At 39.3% G+C, this 19,581-nt stretch overlaps 1 protein-coding gene across 1 annotated transcript in view; it reads left to right on the forward strand.

Annotated features, from left to right (window-relative positions):
* The first annotated feature begins 1,548 nt into the window (after window positions 1–1,548).
* Window positions 1,549–19,581, forward strand: part of TRUB1 (TruB pseudouridine synthase family member 1) — a 37,257-nt gene continuing 19,224 nt past the window's right edge. The window contains exons 1-3 of the mRNA XM_007084844.3: window positions 1,549–1,868; window positions 4,976–5,074; window positions 12,182–12,237. Coding sequence (XP_007084906.1) covers window positions 1,586–1,868; window positions 4,976–5,074; window positions 12,182–12,237 — 438 coding nt within the window. The 5' untranslated portion in view covers window positions 1,549–1,585. The remainder of the gene's footprint in view (window positions 1,869–4,975; window positions 5,075–12,181; window positions 12,238–19,581) is intronic.

Genomic DNA, 19,581 nt, shown 5'->3' on the forward strand with positions numbered 1-19,581 from the left:
TTCTATTTGTGGCATAACATACATAACAGAAACTTTCCCACTTTAACCATTTGTAAGTGTACATTTCCGCGGCATTAAGTACATTTGCATTGTTGTGTACCCCAAAGATTTAAGAGATTCTCGTGATTGAAATGGGGAAGGATGACAATAGAAATAAATACTTTATTTGAAACATTGTTCTTTCATTACTTGTTGAGTAAATGGGGCAAGTTCCATAATTGCTAATTTTCAGTAGCAACGAGGTATTATTAGTATACTAGGTTCTTATTTATTTTTAAGAGAGGTCGGGGGCGGGGGTGGGGGGGAGAGAACATGAGTGGGGGAGGGGCAGAGAGAGAGGGAGACACAGAATTTGAAGCAGGCTCCAGGCTCTGAGCTGTCAGCACAGAGCCTGACACGGGGCTCAAACTCTCAAACCGTGAGATCATGACCTGAGCCAAAATCAGATGCTTAACCCACTGAGTCACCCATGTGACCCAGTATACTAGGTTTTATGGTATAAGAGGATGATGAGGAGAAAGGGTGGCTGTAAAGAAACTTGGAGAAACTAAAGGAAATTAATGTGAAACTTGGGGAAACAACAGAGCCAAATTTTATGTTTCACAATACTCATAATACCATTTAATGTATCTGAAGCAGAAGAAGAATGAAGAATTTTTCTCCACTCTGCCTTGTGCCAGGATCAGAACAACGTTCCTGCATTTTGATGGATATGTAAATAACTTTCAGAGAGAAAGTCTCAAATCAAAAGTAAAGTTTAATTTTATGAATTGCCATAATGCCTTTTGATATCTAAGCAGTGTATTAGTAAGGGATGCAATCCACAGAAGAGTTAGTATTAAAAATCTTAAAATTATTACGAATTACAGTGGGGGTGATAAGGGGCAAGGTGGACAGGAGGGCACCAAAATAAGCCCAAGTGATTTAGCACTGGCTTGGCCTAGAAGTTTCTTTTGGGAATTTGAAGAACTCGTATCCATTTATTCATTCACGAATATTCAGTTAAGTGCCTACTCTGTGTGAGGCACTGGGGATACAACAGTGAACAGGTGAATAGTTTCCTTTCTTTAATACAGCTTACATTTAGGTGTATTTTAATTCTGAATCGTGAATCCTAGAGCACCATACATCGAATGAAGCAGTGATCCCAAGGAGCCATGATTCTTCACAAACTGCAGCAAAAACAGTATTTTAAGATTTCTTTTCTTGGAAGCTGGGTCCTCTTACTAGTTCTGGGCAGGTGGGATGCAAAGAGATTGCCCGCCGAATATATACACAGACTTTGTGTTTGGGCTTAGCAGTTTGGGACTGGAACTCCAAAGCACACCTGCAGCTCTGAACTAACCCGACCTAAGAGACACATAGGAGTACAGGAGAAAAAATACTCCATGAGAGCCCCGGGAAGGCGCAGCTACCCCCAGCCTGCAGCAAAAGGCCATGGACTACAATTCCCACATGCCCTTGCGACTGCCCCTCCCGTCAGCACAGCTTCGAAGTATGGGAAAGATGGAGGGACGTCGGGCGCACTCCTGTTGCGTCATTAGCGTGCGACTCCAGCTACAAAACTGGTCTGGGTTGACAAAGTATGGCAGCTGCTGAGGCGGCGGTGGTATCGTCATCTTTGGAAACAGACACGGCCCGGGTCCCTGAAACTGCAGGAACAGCCGCAGCAACGGCCGCCACCTCATCAGCGACGGCTGCAGCCGCGGCGGTTGCGACCGCCGCCAGGACCGGATCCGAAGCCACGGCCTCCAAGGCCGCTTTGGCTACTAAGCTGCTGTCCCTGAGCGGCGTGTTCGCCGTGCACAAGCCCAAAGGGCCCACTTCAGCCGAGCTGCTGAATCGGCTGAAGGAGAAGCTGCTAGCAGGTACCGCAGCCCGGGTGGGGACCAGGCTGAGGCGATCGTCGCGAGAGCGGAAGCCGTAGAGAGCCAATGGGCTTTTTTTTTTTTTGCGCGTTTGTGCCTCAAGAAATAAAAGGAGGGTAAAGGGTAGGATGACCACTGAATTAGCCCTGGACAGACATCTGGGGCATCTCGAGCTTGGACTTGCCCTGACGTGAACTCCTGTAGCCTAGTTGGCAGTTGTCGTTCTCAAGGGAAGAACAAAAAAGAAAACACAAAAACCCCACACTTACACAAACACATCTCTTCCCTTGGGCAGGCCGGCCAATATTCTGTAATCTGATCGCCCAGGAGCCTTTTCTTTGGTTCACGTTGATGAACCTCTCCTGAAGGCAGAACTGGCTCTCTACCCCCAAAGTTGCATTCTTAAAAATGGTTTGGAGATGCATATATCACTTAATTAACCAAGGCTTTAATGCAGTGGTTTTCACATAGTGGGCATAGGAATTATTTGGAGTCCCTTGTACAAATGCAGATTCCTGAACCCCAGAGGTTGTGATTTTGAGGTTCTGGGGTATTTTCAGGAAACCGTTTTTAAAGTGTTGTTCCAGGTGATTCTGTTGTAGGTAGTCTGCGGACCGCGTTTTGAGGAACACCATAACTTAAGAGCATTCTTTTTGTTCACGCGCACTGAGGGAATATCAGAAAAGCCTGCAGGATCTCTCAGTTCATCAGCCCAGTAGATTATTTCAGACAGTGGCATCCAGGAACCTTAGATTTATTGGACACCTACATTAAGCCAGATCTATGCTAGCCTATAGAGAAGTGAAGGTGAAAGATACTCTTTTCTCTTAGCTGTGCTCAAAGCATAGACATTCCTGCAGCCTTTGGTGATAAAACTATTTGGCAAATTCAAGGCTGTCCTGAATTTGGCTCTGGCCTGTCTTTCCACACGGGGAACTTTCTTCTTAACATTGTTTAGAGTCCCTTGGCAAAGTTTATTATACTTTTTTTTTTTTGATGCAAAAACATTATTCTTATAGGAATTTGTTAATTACAATGGACACAATCCAGATTCAGATGTTTAATGGCAGTAGGTACACTCTTGCGGATGTTTAATTGCCGTGTTCTATCTACTCGTTCTTTTGTTCCACTTTCCTTGCACTTTGTTACCTGTAAGAATGGGTCTTACAACAGGGAATGTTGAAGGAAGGAAATGCATCAAGAGCAAGCTTTGTGGTGTCATCATAGGGTTGTTTCCCTCACAGAATTGCTTTCATTTGGCCTGATTTGTTAGCTACACTGTGACTCAGACAGATTTTCATATGATCAAAGCCATACCCCTGCCTTCTGGTGAATCTGCCTCCAAGCCACTGAAGTTTCTTGTTGAAACTTGGTTAAAACATTGTTTCAAGACTGCGGGGGCTATCTTCCAGAAGCCTGTCACTCGGGTGCAGACATTCTCATTACTCCATTTCTGTGTTGCTTTGATTGGTCTATTCTGTATTTATGTTAGCTAGACCAGGCTTTCCCAAATGCCATTGTAACTGGCTGTCAGAATTACCTGGTAAGATTCTAAAAGACACAGATTCCAAGGCACCACATTCTGATGCTAGCCAGGTTTGACACTCGCTCATTTAGACCACCGTTAATGGAAATAGCCTCTATTAACATTTCTGGCCTTTCCCTATAGTGATTCATATTATACTAAAGTCCTTCCTCTTCTTTGTCTATCTGAATCCTTCAAGGCCCAAAACATTGGGAAAGACCTTAACAAATATTCTTCCATAAATGTTACCAATAAGGTGAACAAAATTCCAATAGAGGTGGTGTGTCTCTGAACTTGAAAGAGGCAAATTTGGACACAAAGGGAAGAAGCAAACTTGGGGGCCTTCTTACTCGAAGGAGTGTCAAGTTGAAAAATCCAAAGAGTTCTCCAAAAGTTTTCTATAAACTTACAGATGAGAAATCCATAATGCATTACGAGTGAAAGGTGAAGGGTTCGAAACCTGGACCTAGGCTTATGGGTTTGTGTTACAGCAGCAGCCATGCCTTTCCAAACATGGTGATATAATCAGAGAGGGGCCTTAGGACTGTGTTCTAACACACTGTGGTCTGTAATTACGTGGTCAGGCTGAGCAGCCCAGCACATCTTTTGGCCATCTAATCTGGCTTATCCATTATTGTTCAGCTTCCCTCCTTTTCCTTTGTCTGTTCCCTCTTTCCATTTTCTTTGGCTCTCTTTTTTATCTTCTTGGTGTCAGTGGTTATAAGGGAAGTTTGATGAGTTTGGGAGATGGAGATCAATCGAGCTGTTCTGCTCCTGCCCTTTCTCATTTGAACTTTAGTAGCCAATAGTCTATCAATATGTTGATATATATAACAATAATACTGCTGCTAATAATAATAATTTATTGTCAGAGTGTCTTGTGGTTTCCAAAGCACTGTCAGATAACATGATTTCAATGTATCTTTACACTAGGAGGATGAGAGGGGCCGGGTTGGCATTTTCTTAAGTCTCAATGCTTCAGAGGTTGAGAGGCAACCTAACTGTTACCCACTTCCCACATAACCTTTTGTTGAGATTAGCTTCTTGAAGGAATAGTGAGGATTTTGATTTGGAGCAAAGAGCAATGAAGAGACTTTGGGAACTTAGCATTCTTAGAAGTAGCCGTGTGAGAGGTACTCCCGACATTAGGTAACTGGGGGCACCAGCAAAGAATACCAGGAAACAAGAGAGAATTAGAAATGAAATTGAGGACTTGTAAAACTAGCTGCCTATGTAAAAACTAACTTCTTTTCATCATTCTCCAACAGCTCACTATTACTAGGAATTTACTAGGTGTTTCAGCGTTAGCCTGGATCTTTGCTCATGTTAAAAAAAATTTTTTTCCCTTCGAAAATGAATTCTAGATTCTAAACAACTAATTTTGGGATACTGTTTCTTTGTAATTTAGGGAGTGTCTGTACATTTTTAAGTATGTTCTTTGCTAGTAATGTTATCATCTTAATCTGTTAAGTTTCTGTAGTACTTTTGTTTTGAGGGTTCCATCTACCCTCACCCCTTATTATAGAGATTCTATTTCATTTTTCTTGCTAATTGCTCTTTCTCATCTCAATTACTTTCATAGAAGCTGGAATGCCGTCTCCAGAATGGGCCAAAAGGAAAAAGCAGACTTTGAAAATTGGACATGGAGGGACACTAGACAGTGCTGCCCGAGGAGTTCTGGGTAAGAGATGTGAATGGAAGTTTGATGTAACTATCACTTATTACAGAAGGAAATATTGGAGTGCCTGGATGGCTCCGTCAGTTAAGCATCCAACTCTCGATTTTCAGCTCAGGTTATAATCTCATGGTTCATGAGACCAAGCCTCCGTGTGGGCTCTGCGCTGACAGTAGGGGACCTGCTTGTCATTCTTTCTCTCCCTCTCTGCCCCTTCTCGTGTGCACATGTGCTTTCTCTCTCTCTCTCAAAATAAATAAACTTAAAGAAAAAAGGAAGAAGGAAATATTGGTTAAGAACAGATAAGATTGACTAAAGCTGTGCCATTTCCAGTCTGCTTTGGAGTATTTTAGACCTACTGGATTTATAATGCCGTCTTCTAAAGAAGCTCTGAACTGGTACACACTGTTAGAAACTTTTAGAAATAGCCACTTTTGTGTGTGGATGGGACTTTGAAAAAGGGTGTTGCATCTGTGAAGAAGAGCTAACATGTAACATAGCAGGTCTGAAATCGCTGTGTTTAGAAAGGCCTGCTCACAAGGCTTGCCCTTGGAAGGCATCTGGGAACTTGGATTTTGAGAGTGTTCCCTCCCTTCTCTATCTGATAAGGGTGCTTGCTGTCCCTCGGTTGTTGGTGTGAACAGTGCGGTTTATGTTGAACACCTGCTTTCCTTTTAGGAGTCTGGAATTTTGTCCTTCCGCTCAGGCAGATGTGCCTGAGTAACCATCCCTCTCATCCCCTCCAATAAGAACTTTGGGTGCTGAGTTTCCAGCAGGCTTCCCTGAGTGGGAACATCGCACACATGTTACTGTTTACATTTTGTTTAACAGAATTACATGCTGTTTACATTTTGGAGGAAGGAGCATGCTCAAGTGTCCCGCTCATAGGAGGAAGAGAGAATAAGGAAACCGATGCATGAATTTCTCTGGTGTCCTTCTCCCATTTGATCCTGCCGTGTAACGTTACTATGTTACATTGTAAGTCTTAGCCATGTATGGATCTTCCAACATGGGGTGTGGTCATGGGGATTCCTGATAAGACATTTGGCTCTTTTTTCTGCCTATATCACATTTAATCTCAGAGTACAGCTCTCTTGAGAAAGTGAGCCTTATGGTTCCTGAGAGGAAGTCACACTTTCTTTTGGAGATATAGTGAGCATTTTATTGTTTGTTGAGGCAGATTGGTAGAATTGATTGACGGGAGAAAAATAATTTATCCCTATTTATTTATTTATTATGCCTCTGGTAGAGGTTCTAAAGTTTACCTTCACGGACTGCTAAAGTGTGTATCCACATAGTTTATGTGGTACAAACTTTTTGTATAACTATGTCCATAGTCACAAAAATATATAAGTTAGGATTCCTATCCCTACATCCTACAAAAAAACTTCAATAGGACAGTACTTACTTTTTACGTGGTCTCGTGTTTTGTATTTTATTGTTTCTTTTTTTTTTTTTTTTTGAGGTTGTTGAATCTCTATTTTAATTTTATTTTTTAAATTTACATCAAAATTAGCATATAGTGCAATAATGATTTCAGGAGTAGATTCCTTAATGCCCCTTACCCATTTAGCCCATTCCCCCTCCCACAACCCCTCCAGTAACCCTCTGTTCTCCATATTTAAGAGTCCCTTATGTTTTGTCCCACTCCCTGTTTTTATATTATTTTTGCTTCCCTTCCCTTATGTTCATCTGTTCTGTGTCTTAAAGTCCTCATGTGAGTGAAGTCATATGATATTTGTCTTTCTCTGACCAATTGCACTTAGCATAATACCTTCTAGTTTCATCCACATAGTTGCAAATGGCAAGATTTCATTCTTTTTGCTTGCCGAGTGATACTCCATTGTGTGTGTGTGTGTGTGTGTGTGTGTGTGTATACACACACACGCACATACCACATCTTCTTTATCCACTCATCCATCAATGGACATTTGGACTCTTTCCATAGTTTGGCTATTGTTGATAGTGCTGCTATAAACATTGGGATGCGTGTGTCCCTTCGAAACAGCATACCTGTATCCCTTGGGTAAATACCTAGCAGTGTAATTGCTGGGTCGTAGGGTAGTTCTAGTTTTAATTTTTTGAGGAACCTCCATACTGTTTTCCAGAGTGGCTGTGCCAGCTTGCATTCCACCAGCAATGCAAAAGAGTTCCCCTTTCTCCACATTCTTGCCGACATCTGTTGTTGCCTGAGTTGTTGATGTTAGCCATTCTGACAGGGGTAAGGTGGTATCTCATTGTGGTTTTTGATTTGTATTTCCCTGATGATGAGTGATGTTGAACATTTTTTTCATGTGTTGGTTGGCCATCTGGATGTCTTCTTTGGAAAAGTGCCTATCCATGTCTTTTGCCCATTTCTTCCCTGGATTATTTGTTTTTTGGGTGTTGAGTTTGATAAGTTCTTTATAGATTTTGGATACTAACCCTTTATCTGATGTGTCGTTTGCAAATATCTTCTCCCATTCTGTCGGTTGCCTTTTAGTTTTGCTGATTGTTTCCTTTGCTGTGCAGAGCTTTTTATTTTGATGAGGTCCAGATAGTTCATTTTTGCTTTTGTTTCCCTTGCCTCCGGAGACGTGTTGAGTAAGAAGTTGCTGCAGCCAAGATCAAAGAGGTTTTTGCCTGCTTTCTCCTCGAGGATTTGATGGCTTCCTGTCTTACATTTAGGTCTGTCATCCATTTTGAGTTTATTTTTGTGTGCGGTGTAAGAAAGTGGTCCAGGTTCATTCTTCTGCATGTCGCTGTCCAGTTTTCCCAGCACCTCTTGCTGAAGAGACTGTCTTTATTCCACTGGATATTCTTTCCTGCTTTGTCACAGATTAGTTGGCCATACGTTTGTGGGTCCATTTCTGGGTTCTCTACTCTGTTTCATTGATCTGAGTATCTGTTTTTGTGCCATATTGTTTCATTTTTTAAAATGTTGGTAATCCACTACATTGATTTCACAATACACTAATGGGTTGTGCCTGCTGGTTTATAAACCAGTGTCCAATCCATTTTATTAGAGCTAAAAGATTAGACACAAACAATAAACCCAATCTAAGCTATCCAAAGGAAATGAATGCTTATTTAGGAGAAAAGAATAAAATTGGTGAAGAAAATTCTATTTTTCAAGAAAGTTAGAAACAATGTAGGAGTTTGCACTTTCAAAACTTACAGTTTTTATTTCATTCACATTGGCAAAAATATCTTTACTGAAGGTTTAAATAGATTTTTAAAACACTAGGAAATCCATTTTCCTGAATTAGAGAACTTGAATAGGCAATTTCTGACAGTTACTGTTTCTTGCCATAGCTAATGATAATCATTTATTGAACAACTTACTATGTGTAAAGTCTTCAGCTTAGGACATTCATAAATTATATACTTTAATCCTATTGTAGTCCTATAAGGTAGATGTTATTATTTGTCATTTTACAGACGAAGAAATGAAAACACAGAGAAGTCATGCATGGTCATGGTTTTTGGCAGAGTCAGGATTTCGACTCAGATGTGCTCAGCTCCAAAGCTTCTGCCCTAACCCGGCATGGCAGATACCTGGCTGGCCCTCCTTCTCCCATCCTGTTGCAGGATTACTGATCAGTCACCGCATTCTTAGCGATTGGTCCTACAACTGGCTTCTCAGTTCTTAATGAGTTCAGCACTCCATGAGTTGAAGCCTATTTGCTGTAACCATTCTGTTCTATTGTTTTCCAAGGCACAGCACCAAAATATAAGAAGAGACAGGATAAGGTCTGCTGTGTATTTATGAATGGACCAATTGTATTAGTTTCTGGTGGTTTTTACTCACTGGTATGCAGAAGATGATGACATTCAAGGCAGTGAATAAATAAGTTTAGTTTTTACCCTAAGCTAAGGGATCTTGTTGAAATTTCCATTTTAGAATTATGAAGGACAGGTATTTGGCTGAGATTTGTGTGAGTGGAAGAAGTTGCATTGGAATTAATTTCCTGTCTGGAGGCTTAATTTATATTTGATCATCCAGGGATTTATATGATGATATAATCTGTACATGTGTCAAATTTATTAATTTTTCTTCTAATGCCTGTAGTTCCCAATGAGGAATAAAGTTTAAAAAATGTAGGTATTTAGTCACAGAATAAAGGATATTCATTGTCTAAACTAGTAGTTCTGGAGACTGTTAGAAGTTGATTTTTGTTATATGGTAGAATAAACACTGGGTTCTAATCATGAGTCTGTGAACTAGCTGCTTTATTTACTAAGTACACATACCCCGGGAAAACCTATAATCTCTCTGAATCTCCATTTGTTTATCTCTTGAAAGGGGTAACATCTACCATAACTCTCAACAGATTTATGGAAATATCATACAAAATATTCATAACATAATGATATATGCTGTACTCTGTAAAGTGCTTTATAAAAGGTTTTTTAAACAAAACTGAACCTGTGTGAAAAAATGTACTTTTACTTTCAACATATAGACTGTTTTTTGCTGTTTTTTTTTCCTTTGTAATATTAACGGTACAGATTTAAGAATTTAGCTGACAATTTGAGATATAACCTGAAATTTAGGTTTATAATTCTGTTAACCTATGTTATATATAGTATATATGACACATAATTCTATAAAGAAGGCTTGCAAGATTCTCAAAAATCCTGTGGTAAATAGAATAATGACTCCCTAAATATGCCCATGTCATAATCTTCAGAATCTATGAATATGTTAGGTTCTATCACAAGGGGGCATGAAAATTGCAGATGGAATTAATGTTGCTAATGAGCTAACTTTAAGGTAAAGAGATTATCTTGGAATATCCAGGTGGACCCAGTGTAATCACAAAGGTCTTGTGGACCTTGGTTTTCTTGGGTATAAAATGAGAAGAAGGTTAAGCTGGATAACTCTAAGATGCCTTCTTGTTTCAAATTCCATCATTCTGGATCACTGAACTAGCAGACATCAGCGTTTCAACCATGGTAAAGTCAAACATGTCAGCCTACGCTAAGACACCTGCACTGTGGTTGATAAAGCCACTGTGCTCATCCTTGTGTCTGAGAATGTGTGCAGTTTGTTCCTTTTTTAGAATGTACTTCTCTCTTCTCTGTATGTTCAAATTCTAAACATCCTTCAAGGCAACTCAAACTGTTTGAAATGCTTGAAAGAAGCATTATCTGGCCTCTTTAGCAGTTCAGAGTATTCCCTTCCTTGACCTTCTACAGCAGTTATGCTGCGTTCATTTTGACTCTTAATCATGTATTATCATACTGCTGTTTAGTGTTATTCACTCATTATGCACCATTTTTTTTGAGCACTTGCAATTTCTCCTACCTGTATTCTATTTTCCCCATTAAGGTAGTATAAACTCTCTCAAAGTCAGGAAATGTTCTGTTTCATCAAAGTGTTGTTCTTGGGACTGTGTACATAGTACATAGTAGCTGCCCCAGAAATATTGACTGGGGATCCTTGAATGGAACAAAATTGGATTGGATCTTTGTTGTTACTATTATTAATGTTTATTTATTTTTGAGAGAGAGAATGAGTGGGGGAGGGGCAGAGAGAGGGGGACTGAGGATCGGAAGTGGGCTCTGTGTCGACAGCAGAAAGCCCGATGTGGGGCTCGTACTCAAGAGCCCTGAGATCATGACCTGAGCCGAAGTTGGATGCTTAACCAACTGAGCCACCCCGTGCGCTGGATCTTTGTTGTTATTTTACAAAGTTTGTGCCTGGACGGCAGCAGCTGTCATCTGGAGAGCAGTGTGCTCAACAGCAGATACTAAAGGCATACAGTTTTTTATCTTAGTCTTTGAACTAGTACGATTCTACCGAAGAAGCTTAGAGAGGGTTTGGAATGATTTTGTAGAGGGGTTGAGACTTGAGCTAGGTTTCGAAGGATGAATTTTGAATAAAAAAGTGTTGGTACCGTAGACGTTGGGACCCAATTGAGTATTTTTGGGGGGGCTTTGTAGTGTGCAGTACAGGTTATTGGAAGTGGTTATGAAATGGTATGAATTGGAAGAGAAAGGGATAGAATGTAGAACAGACTGGTATTGGTTTAGGCTAATTCAGGCTCATGACAGTGGGAAGAAAGTCTAGATGAGTCAGGTAGCAGAAGGATGAAAAGGAAGGGGGTCCGCTGTTAGAGCGTCTGATCCGAATTTTAACTCTACTATTTACTAGTTGTGAGATTCTAGGCAACGTTCTTAGAGTCTCTCTCTGAGTTTCCTCATCTATAAAATAGGGATAATTGTATTATTTTTTAGCATTGTTATAAGGATTAAATGAGCTAACAAATGGAAGCATTTAGAGTGGAATTTGATACATGGTAAACTCAATGAATGATATCCACTGTAAATATTCATAATAATTCTTTCAGCTTGCCAGGCATTTCTCCTTGTTTTTTTCTTGTAATTCTGAATTGTGGTGTTTATATTGTGTTCTTTTACAAAATCACATCCATTAATGAGAAATACTTCAATTCTTACAAAAGCTTCTTGCTCTTAAGTGCAGAAATCATCGTAAACTCCCATTCTCACCTGGTGAAATGTGTTGTCATAAGGGTAAATAATGTTTGAAATTGAAGAGATAGGTGGGCCATTGTTGTACTTAATAGATGGTCTATATGAATATACGTTCTGCAAGCTCTCATTTTACCCTGTATTCTTTTTTGTGTTTGGTTGATCTGTGATGTTTCTGTTTTCTTGATTGTATACTACTGGACACGAATCATCTCTAAATGGTTCATTAGCTATGATGATGGCTTTTGGTTTGCTTGGTAATGAACTCTGTCAAAAGGCTTTTATATACCGTGGTTAAATTGTGCCATGTATTTTTCACTGATGCCCATATAAAATTCCAGTGAGTCTTTGGAGATTCTTCTAAAACTTCATTATCTAATTGTCTAGGTTGAGTCTTCTCTCACGTTTAACACTTTGAGAGGAAAAACGTGTGTCTCCCATAGTGTCTTCAGAATGTCTAAGTTGCATGACAGGTTAAACTGATTGGAGTAAGAGGAGCCCTCTAATTATGCTAAATAGATGTTCCCTCCAACTTTTTATTATACGTGCCAAGAAATTATGACCAAAATATAGAGATATTTTAAAAACCTAGTTTTCAGAATAGAGTGTCATAATATTTCTTTCTTTGGTTTATAGTGGTTGGAATCGGAAGGGGAACAAAAATGTTGACCAGTATGTTGTCAGGGTCCAAGGTAAGAATACTGGAAAACTTTTGTTTTTCTTTTTTCTTGAACGTTTTTAATGACCTATGTTTTGGATTTTGATCAATTAAAAAATAAACTGTGTGCATTTATAGGTGTCATTCCTAAACATTAATTACATGTCGTGATATCTGAGATTCGAAATGTTGAGACTATAAATTGGAAATTCTTTTTTTTTTTTCAATGTTTGTATATTTTTTGAGAGAGAGACAGAGTGCGAGCGAGGCAGGGGTGGGGTGGGGGCAGAGGCGGCAGAGAGAGAGAGAGACACAGAATCCAAAGCAGGCTCTAGGCTCCGAGCTGTCAGCACAGAGCCCAATGTGGGGCTCGAACTCACAAACTGAGATCGTGACTTGAGCTGAAGTTGGATGCCTAACCAACTGAGTCACCCAGGCACCCCTATAAATTGGAAGTTCTTAATTGAAAAGCAAATTGATTTATAGAAGCAAAAATTCTTCAGTGCCTATAAATTTTAAAAATTATACTTTTTATATAAATCTGTTTCTTAGATGCAAGAGAACTTACGGATCCTAACTTCTATTGGCAGGGTTTTTTTTTTAACCTTGGAATTTTTATAGAAACAATACCATTTTGTAACCCATGCACTTTTTTTTTTTAATTTTTTTTTAATGTTTTTATTTATTTTTGAGACAGAGAGAGAGCATGAGCAGGGGAGGGGCAGAGAGAAAGGGAGACACAGAATCCGAAGCGGGCTCCAGGCTCTGAGCTGTCAGCACAGAGCCCGACGCGGGGCTCGAACTCACGGACTGGACTGTGAGATCATGACCTGAGCCGAAGTCGGATGCTTAACCGACTGAGCCACCCAGGCGCCCCTCCCATGCACTTTTCAACAAAAGACTTGCTTCGTTTAATGGTTAGAAAATGTTTACTAAAGAAAAGTGAGGCTTCTTTAGGATGATAAGTTACATCATTCATCTGTGAGAGTTACCTTGACTAAATCCAAAAGCACATTTTGAGGCATTTGATGGGAGAGAGAGGAAGCGTTATGCAGGGGCAGGAAAAGCTGTAAATCTGTGTGTTGCTTCAGGCATTCAGTGAGAATCCTCACGCAAAACCCGAAACCTCAGGGCAGAAGGAGCATTGAAACAGGAGTCAACGTGTCAAAGGGATTATCTCTCAGAGCCTCTCAGTTTTTCATTAGGAAGAATGATTTGATCCCCTCTACATGTCTCTTCCAGCTCTAAAAGAGACAATAGTATCTGTGTCCTAATTAGCAGTGAGGTGCTGGTTATAATAATTGGGGCTAAGGACCAGTGAAAATGCCTTTGGAGGGAAGATTAATAAGCTGCTAGGTGGAGAAGAATTTCGGCAAGTCCCTAGACTAACTTTTTATTTAATAGTTGGTAAGGTGAATTTGTCACAATTGCTTCTTAAAATATCTATAATGGTCAAAGACTGTTTTAAAAAAAAGCTTCCAGTTTGTTGCAGACTAATTGATGACTTTTGTAAAATATAATTTAAATGTTATAGCAACGTCAGATTGCTAAGTACGTTTCTCAGCAGCCTCGTTTTCTGAACTTACCTCATCGTAGACACACTTTGAGTGGCAGCGGCCTAAGTAAGCTTTTCTTAAAATAAAAGCCCTGGAAAACACACGGTCTTTGATAGCCCCTTTTTAGTTATCAACTGGAATAGAAACCTGTATCTTTCAGTTGGAAAGGATCTTAATACCCTAGATAAGTATAAACATTACAGTGTGGCTTGCTGTGTAACCTTTAAAATGTTGGTGTTGAAAAATCACAGAATACCAAAATTGTGTTGCAATGGCAGAGTTTGACTGTTCTGCTAAATTTGTACCTTTGTGCTTAAATACCTCCACATGAAGTCTAGAATTTGTTTCTGATACAGGGTTTTGCCGTTTGCTTAATATTTGTTTCTTCAATATCTAAGTGGTTACTTTGGTACAGGATTATGGATGATTTTTCTTTTCTTTTTTCACTTTATTTAGTATTTTCCCAAATCTTTACAATGAAGAATTCACTTTTATAATAATAAAAAAGATAGGTTTGCATTAAGGATTTGTTCTTTTTCAAATATTCATTATTCACCTCTCCCCTCCTCTGGAAACTACAAATACAACACAGTATTGAAAGGTTTTACATATAAATTCCAGGCATATTTCTAGAAATATGACCGGAAATATAAATACATCGTTGGCTCTGGTTTAAGCTTTATTTATCACAAACCATTTTGGTATTCAGCTTAGAAAGCAGAATGTCATACAGTGAAATCGCTGATCCTCAGATGACTGTATCCCAAATAGAAAATCCCAGGTGCATCTTATTACAGAAACCTAGCTCTTGGGTGCTTCACATTTCAAAAATAGGCATTATTATCTTATTAGCTATTTGTTTTTTTATACTTTTAATTTTAGGTTATGTATCTGTTAAAAAATAAGTCATTTAAATTTAATTACATGGAATATTACATTTTTTTATCAAAAGTAGTTAAAAATTGTTAATAAATTAAAAAATTTTTTAATGTTTATTTTCGAGAGAGAGAGAGAGAGAGAGAGAGTGCACAAGCGGGGTAGGGGCAAAGAGAGAGGGAGACATAGAATCCAAAGCAGGCTCCAGACTCTGAGCTGTCAGCACAGAGCCTGACGCGGGGCTTGGACTCACAAGCTGTAAGATCATGACCTGAGCTGAAGTCGGAAGCCCAACCGGCTGAGCCACCCAGGTGCTCCATGAATACATTTTTTAAAAATAGATTTTGTCTGTATCACTGGAAGCAATTCCAGAGATGGCTTTTAAACTTTTTTTTTTCCAAGACCCATAGTAAGAAATTCATTCTACATCGTGGCCCTCTATACACATACATGTATAAAAAACAAGAGTTTCATCCAACAGCCGTACCTCTATGTATGATGTCCTCTTGATATTTGTCCTTCTACTTCATTAGAAATAATTGGTGCCCGCAGATTGTGCCTAGCTAGGCACGGACCTACAGTTTGACCCAATGTTTTCTCTTTCTCCACTTCCTACTTTTACGATGAATTTTATTCACATCACAACGCTACTAGAAAAATTAGACTTCCGGTAGGGGTAGGGTGGAGTTACCTCAAGAGTAGAATTACTTGGTTCTTGGATGGCAGATACTCGATGTTCACATGACAGCCGATCACAGTACATCCTCCCCTCGCCATCCAGTCACGATCAGAGATACTGTTAAGTGAACGTGGCCTAACACTCTTCCCTGCTGAACTGAGGCACGTCCTTCGAATCCATTTCAACATAGTGCCACTTCATACAGCTACTCTCATTTAATGGGTGGAGTGCTGACCTTTTAAATAAAACCTCTATGCCATCAGATTATTTTGCTCCCATTCTTTGAAGGCCAGAGACCATTCAGACCACCCAGTTTCTTTCTTGCATTCCTTCCAGTTCAGATCAGTGTCAGATTTAAGGGTCCCTCTCTGTGTTCTTCATTGCTTCCTCTCCTATCTTATGGTGCTCTTTGCTTTGCCAATGATCATGTTTCTCTTGAGTCCTTTTTTGTTTTCACTGCATGCTCTTTTGGATTACATGTCTAGTGTGTATCCAGAGCCTGTTGGTTTTCCAAATAATGCATTGCATACAGAAGTTGATCGATAAATCCTATTATAGTTGGCCCTTGAAAAATGTGGGGGTTAGGGGCACTGATCCCGTACACAGTCAGAAATCACCATATAACTTTGACTCCCTAAAATTTTAACTTATTAATAAGCGTTAGTGATGTCATAAACAGTTGATTAATACATACTTTAATAATACAGTATAAAATACATATACAAAGTAAGCTAGAGAAAAGAAAATGGTATTGAGAAAACCATAAGGGAGAGAAAATACATTTACAGAACTGTATTGTGAAAAATTGCATGTAAGTGGACCCATGCAGTTCAAACCCTTGTTATTCAAGGGTCATTAATATTACTATTCCCAAGTATTTCACGAATCCCCAAATCTCTCTCCTGAGTTCCAGTCCTGTTGGATTTCTAACTATATGTCCCATAGACACTGACATTTATTTTATCTGAGCAAGTTCTGTTGGAGACCTTGAGTACAGTTAATTTCATTCCTTTTCCTTATCTTTGATTTCTGGTAGCCTAGGCAAAACGTGGCACTCATCAGAAAGAAGCAGCATCAGCTTCCAGCTCTGGGCATTAAAGTGAGAAAGAAATTTCTTACTGTGAGGGATATCGCATGACAGACCATGGTTCTCAAATATAGTTTTACAGCAGATGTCGAAGTGGATCTATATAAAATGTAACTTAGGTAAAATGATTCTGAGAGAGGTTAGACTCATGTGTCCTTTTGGCCTCACTTGATCTAAGTGCGTAGAAGGCCTAGAAGGCCGCGTGCATGGTCCCTCTGCTAGCTTCCCTAAATTATACTTTCTTTGAGCCAATCGTTGAGCAGAAGCTGGGTAGCAGATGTACTTTGAAGTAACGGACTTTGATGAGGTTTTGCAGTATTACCTTTATTAGCATCCTGTATTGCTAATTAAAGTCAGTTACTCATATATGTGCTTTAGAAACCACATGAGCAGGTGGAAGGGTTGCTGTCCTATTTTGAAATCACTGGTGCCATTTAAAGACTAACTGGCATTATCCAGAGGTAAGACTATTTTCCTATCACTGTGGAGATAAACTGAAGTGGTACCTGTAGGCAAAGCCAGTGTTGTCTCAGAAAGCAGCTTTGTATCCCTCCAACAATTAAATAAGTATTATTATTGGGGTATCCAAACTTTTCCACCCTGGATGTGTTCAAAGGAGAGTAACTTTCCCCAAGTATACAGTGGCATTTTTAGGTTAACCAATGTCAACTCTGAACTGTGATGTCACTATTGCTCCTATGAAACATAAGCCAACTTTCCAGGACTCGTGCATTTCCCTCATTTTCTCCAGAGCATGGTCCCAATTTGTACCTTGTCTTTACACTCTATTAATATTCATATATTCCGTAAGTACTATATTGAAAATTTGAAGGGCTTCCACTTAGGATCTATGAAGAGCTACTCCTTTTTAATGAAGACATTCAAAGTCACATGTTGTTGGTTTGGTAGATTTAAAAAAAAAAATGTTCTTCCTCATCGTAAATAATATTCCTTTGTTTGTTCATGAAACTTCGAATCACAAGCTTTCAAAATAAGCCTCAAAAAAAGCAGTTGCCTAGTTGAGATGGAAATGATTATCTTTCTGTAATACAAAAACAGTTTCCTTTCTTCTGAAGAGTACAGAAGCCGGTTAGCTCTTAAGCTGTCTAGCTAGTGCCTTGCTGGGGGGTTCAGGGAGCTCGAAGAGGGGTGAAGGAGAGAGGAGAGTAGTGCTAGTATCAATGAGAAACCATGAATCTCAAAGAGCACACAGTTCAGTGGAAACCTCTTTAAAAATTGCACAGGACCTCCATTTTCGTGTAGTCAAATTATGTTGTAACGTATCTATTAATAGATTTCAGAATTCCCAGGTATGCATCCTGTGTCTGTGTCGAATTTAGGCCAGTGAATAGAAATACTTTAGATCCCACAGGATAAAATGGTAGCATTATATATCTACCTTGCCATGTTTTTTTGTGGTTTTTTTTGTTTTTTTCTTCTAACCCATATCTTCTTGGTGGTAAGGTTTTGTTTCACTAGGAGGCTTAACTGTCCGGGTGGATTTTACTAAGTAGCTTGTGGACCATTGACTAGAATTAAAAGATAATTATCACTAGATGCCAAGACAAGGGAAAACTAGAAAACACCTATGATTTAGATGAGCAGTTCACCAACTGTGTTCCGGGGACTTCTGAGGGGGGTGGTCTGTTGAAGTCAAAACCGTTCTCATAGCTTTGCCATCACACAGGTGTATTGTGGTTTTTCAGAGGTTACCTGATGGTAGCATGGGTCTGATAGTTAATGGAATGTGTGCATGTATTTTAGTGTTTTAAACGTTGTTGAGCTTTAATTTCTAATACAGTCAGTATCAACAGATAGAACTCATATGAAAACAACACTTGCACCAGGGTTTCTCAGTAACTTCCAAATGTTTATAAGGGTTCTAAAACCACAGTGTTGGAGAATTACTGGTTTAAGTAATATTTCCCTTTAGAAGAATCCAACATGTAGCCAGATTCAGTGTAACTGCAGAACCTGAAAGGGTTTGAAACTTGGCAGGTACCATGTGGATGTCCAAAACTGTGGTGAAATGTGAATTGCACAGATAAGACCTTCTCCAGCATGTATATAATTCTATCAACAACTTTTTTATTAAGCTGCTACCATGTTTCCATCTAGTGAGAAACACAACAGAACAGCATTGCAAAATCCAAGCTAACAGTTTGTAATTGGGGAAGATAAGGCTCAATGTATATCTTTGTATCTCTCACAGGCACTTAGGAGAATATTTGGTACATTCACAATCCTTAAACATGATTCAATGAATGAATACACTAGTGAATGAATGAATACACAATGTGGGCTTGATATAGGCCTCCATTGTTATGTATTGAACACCTACTCTTAGCTCTGCTGCCAGGTGAGCGATTGGAAGTTGAGATAAATTAATAGTGGCTTTGAAAGATAACAGGGTTTAGGGTTTGATTGCTGGAGAAGAGAGGAAGCTCAAGGCTAGGGAAATTGCATGTGCCAAGAACCCCTGGAGCTCAGAGACTAGAATGAGCATTGCATACTTGGAAGGCATGTTCCAGAATTAAAAGGTGCCGGGTTAAAACTTGTTACATAGAATAATGCAAAAAGTTTCAAGGTTCAAGGAAAACCAGAAAACAGCGATGATTTCTAGTGATGTATATAGATTGCACTGTTTTTCTTATGCAACCAGACAGATGATTAAGGCAAAAATCAGAGCATTTTCTTGCTTTCCTGTTTCTTATGGGAACTCACTATAACCAGATGAGTCACTCGAACCACTGTTACTGTGAATCATTTTGTATCTCTTGCTCTTTTTCTTTGTTAAATAATAATGATGGTAATAGTATTGTTTTCCGTTGCTTACCGTGGCCAGGTGCTGTTCTAAACTCTGCCCTCCTGAGGTACTATTACCATCGCCATTCTAAGATCAGGAAAACAAGGCTCCAGCATGAAAGGCTCACTTAATCTACTTTTTGTGATGGCATCAGGATTCAACCCTTTGAGTCCACACTCTTCCCATTCACCTTGCTGTATATACTTCTCTCCATGGTTTGCTTAATCCAGGTTGACTGTTGCAAAATATGGAAGCAGGAGTGGAGCATCTCGGGTGATGAGACTGTTTGTTTAGTTACAAGAAACTAATTTTTGTCGATACTAATGAAACGTTTTTTTTTGAACTGTTAAAATTTTATTTTAATTCTAGTGTGG

Source organism: Panthera tigris, chromosome D2, assembly GCF_018350195.1.
Source record: "Panthera tigris isolate Pti1 chromosome D2, P.tigris_Pti1_mat1.1, whole genome shotgun sequence".
Lineage (NCBI taxonomy): Eukaryota > Metazoa > Chordata > Mammalia > Carnivora > Felidae > Panthera > Panthera tigris.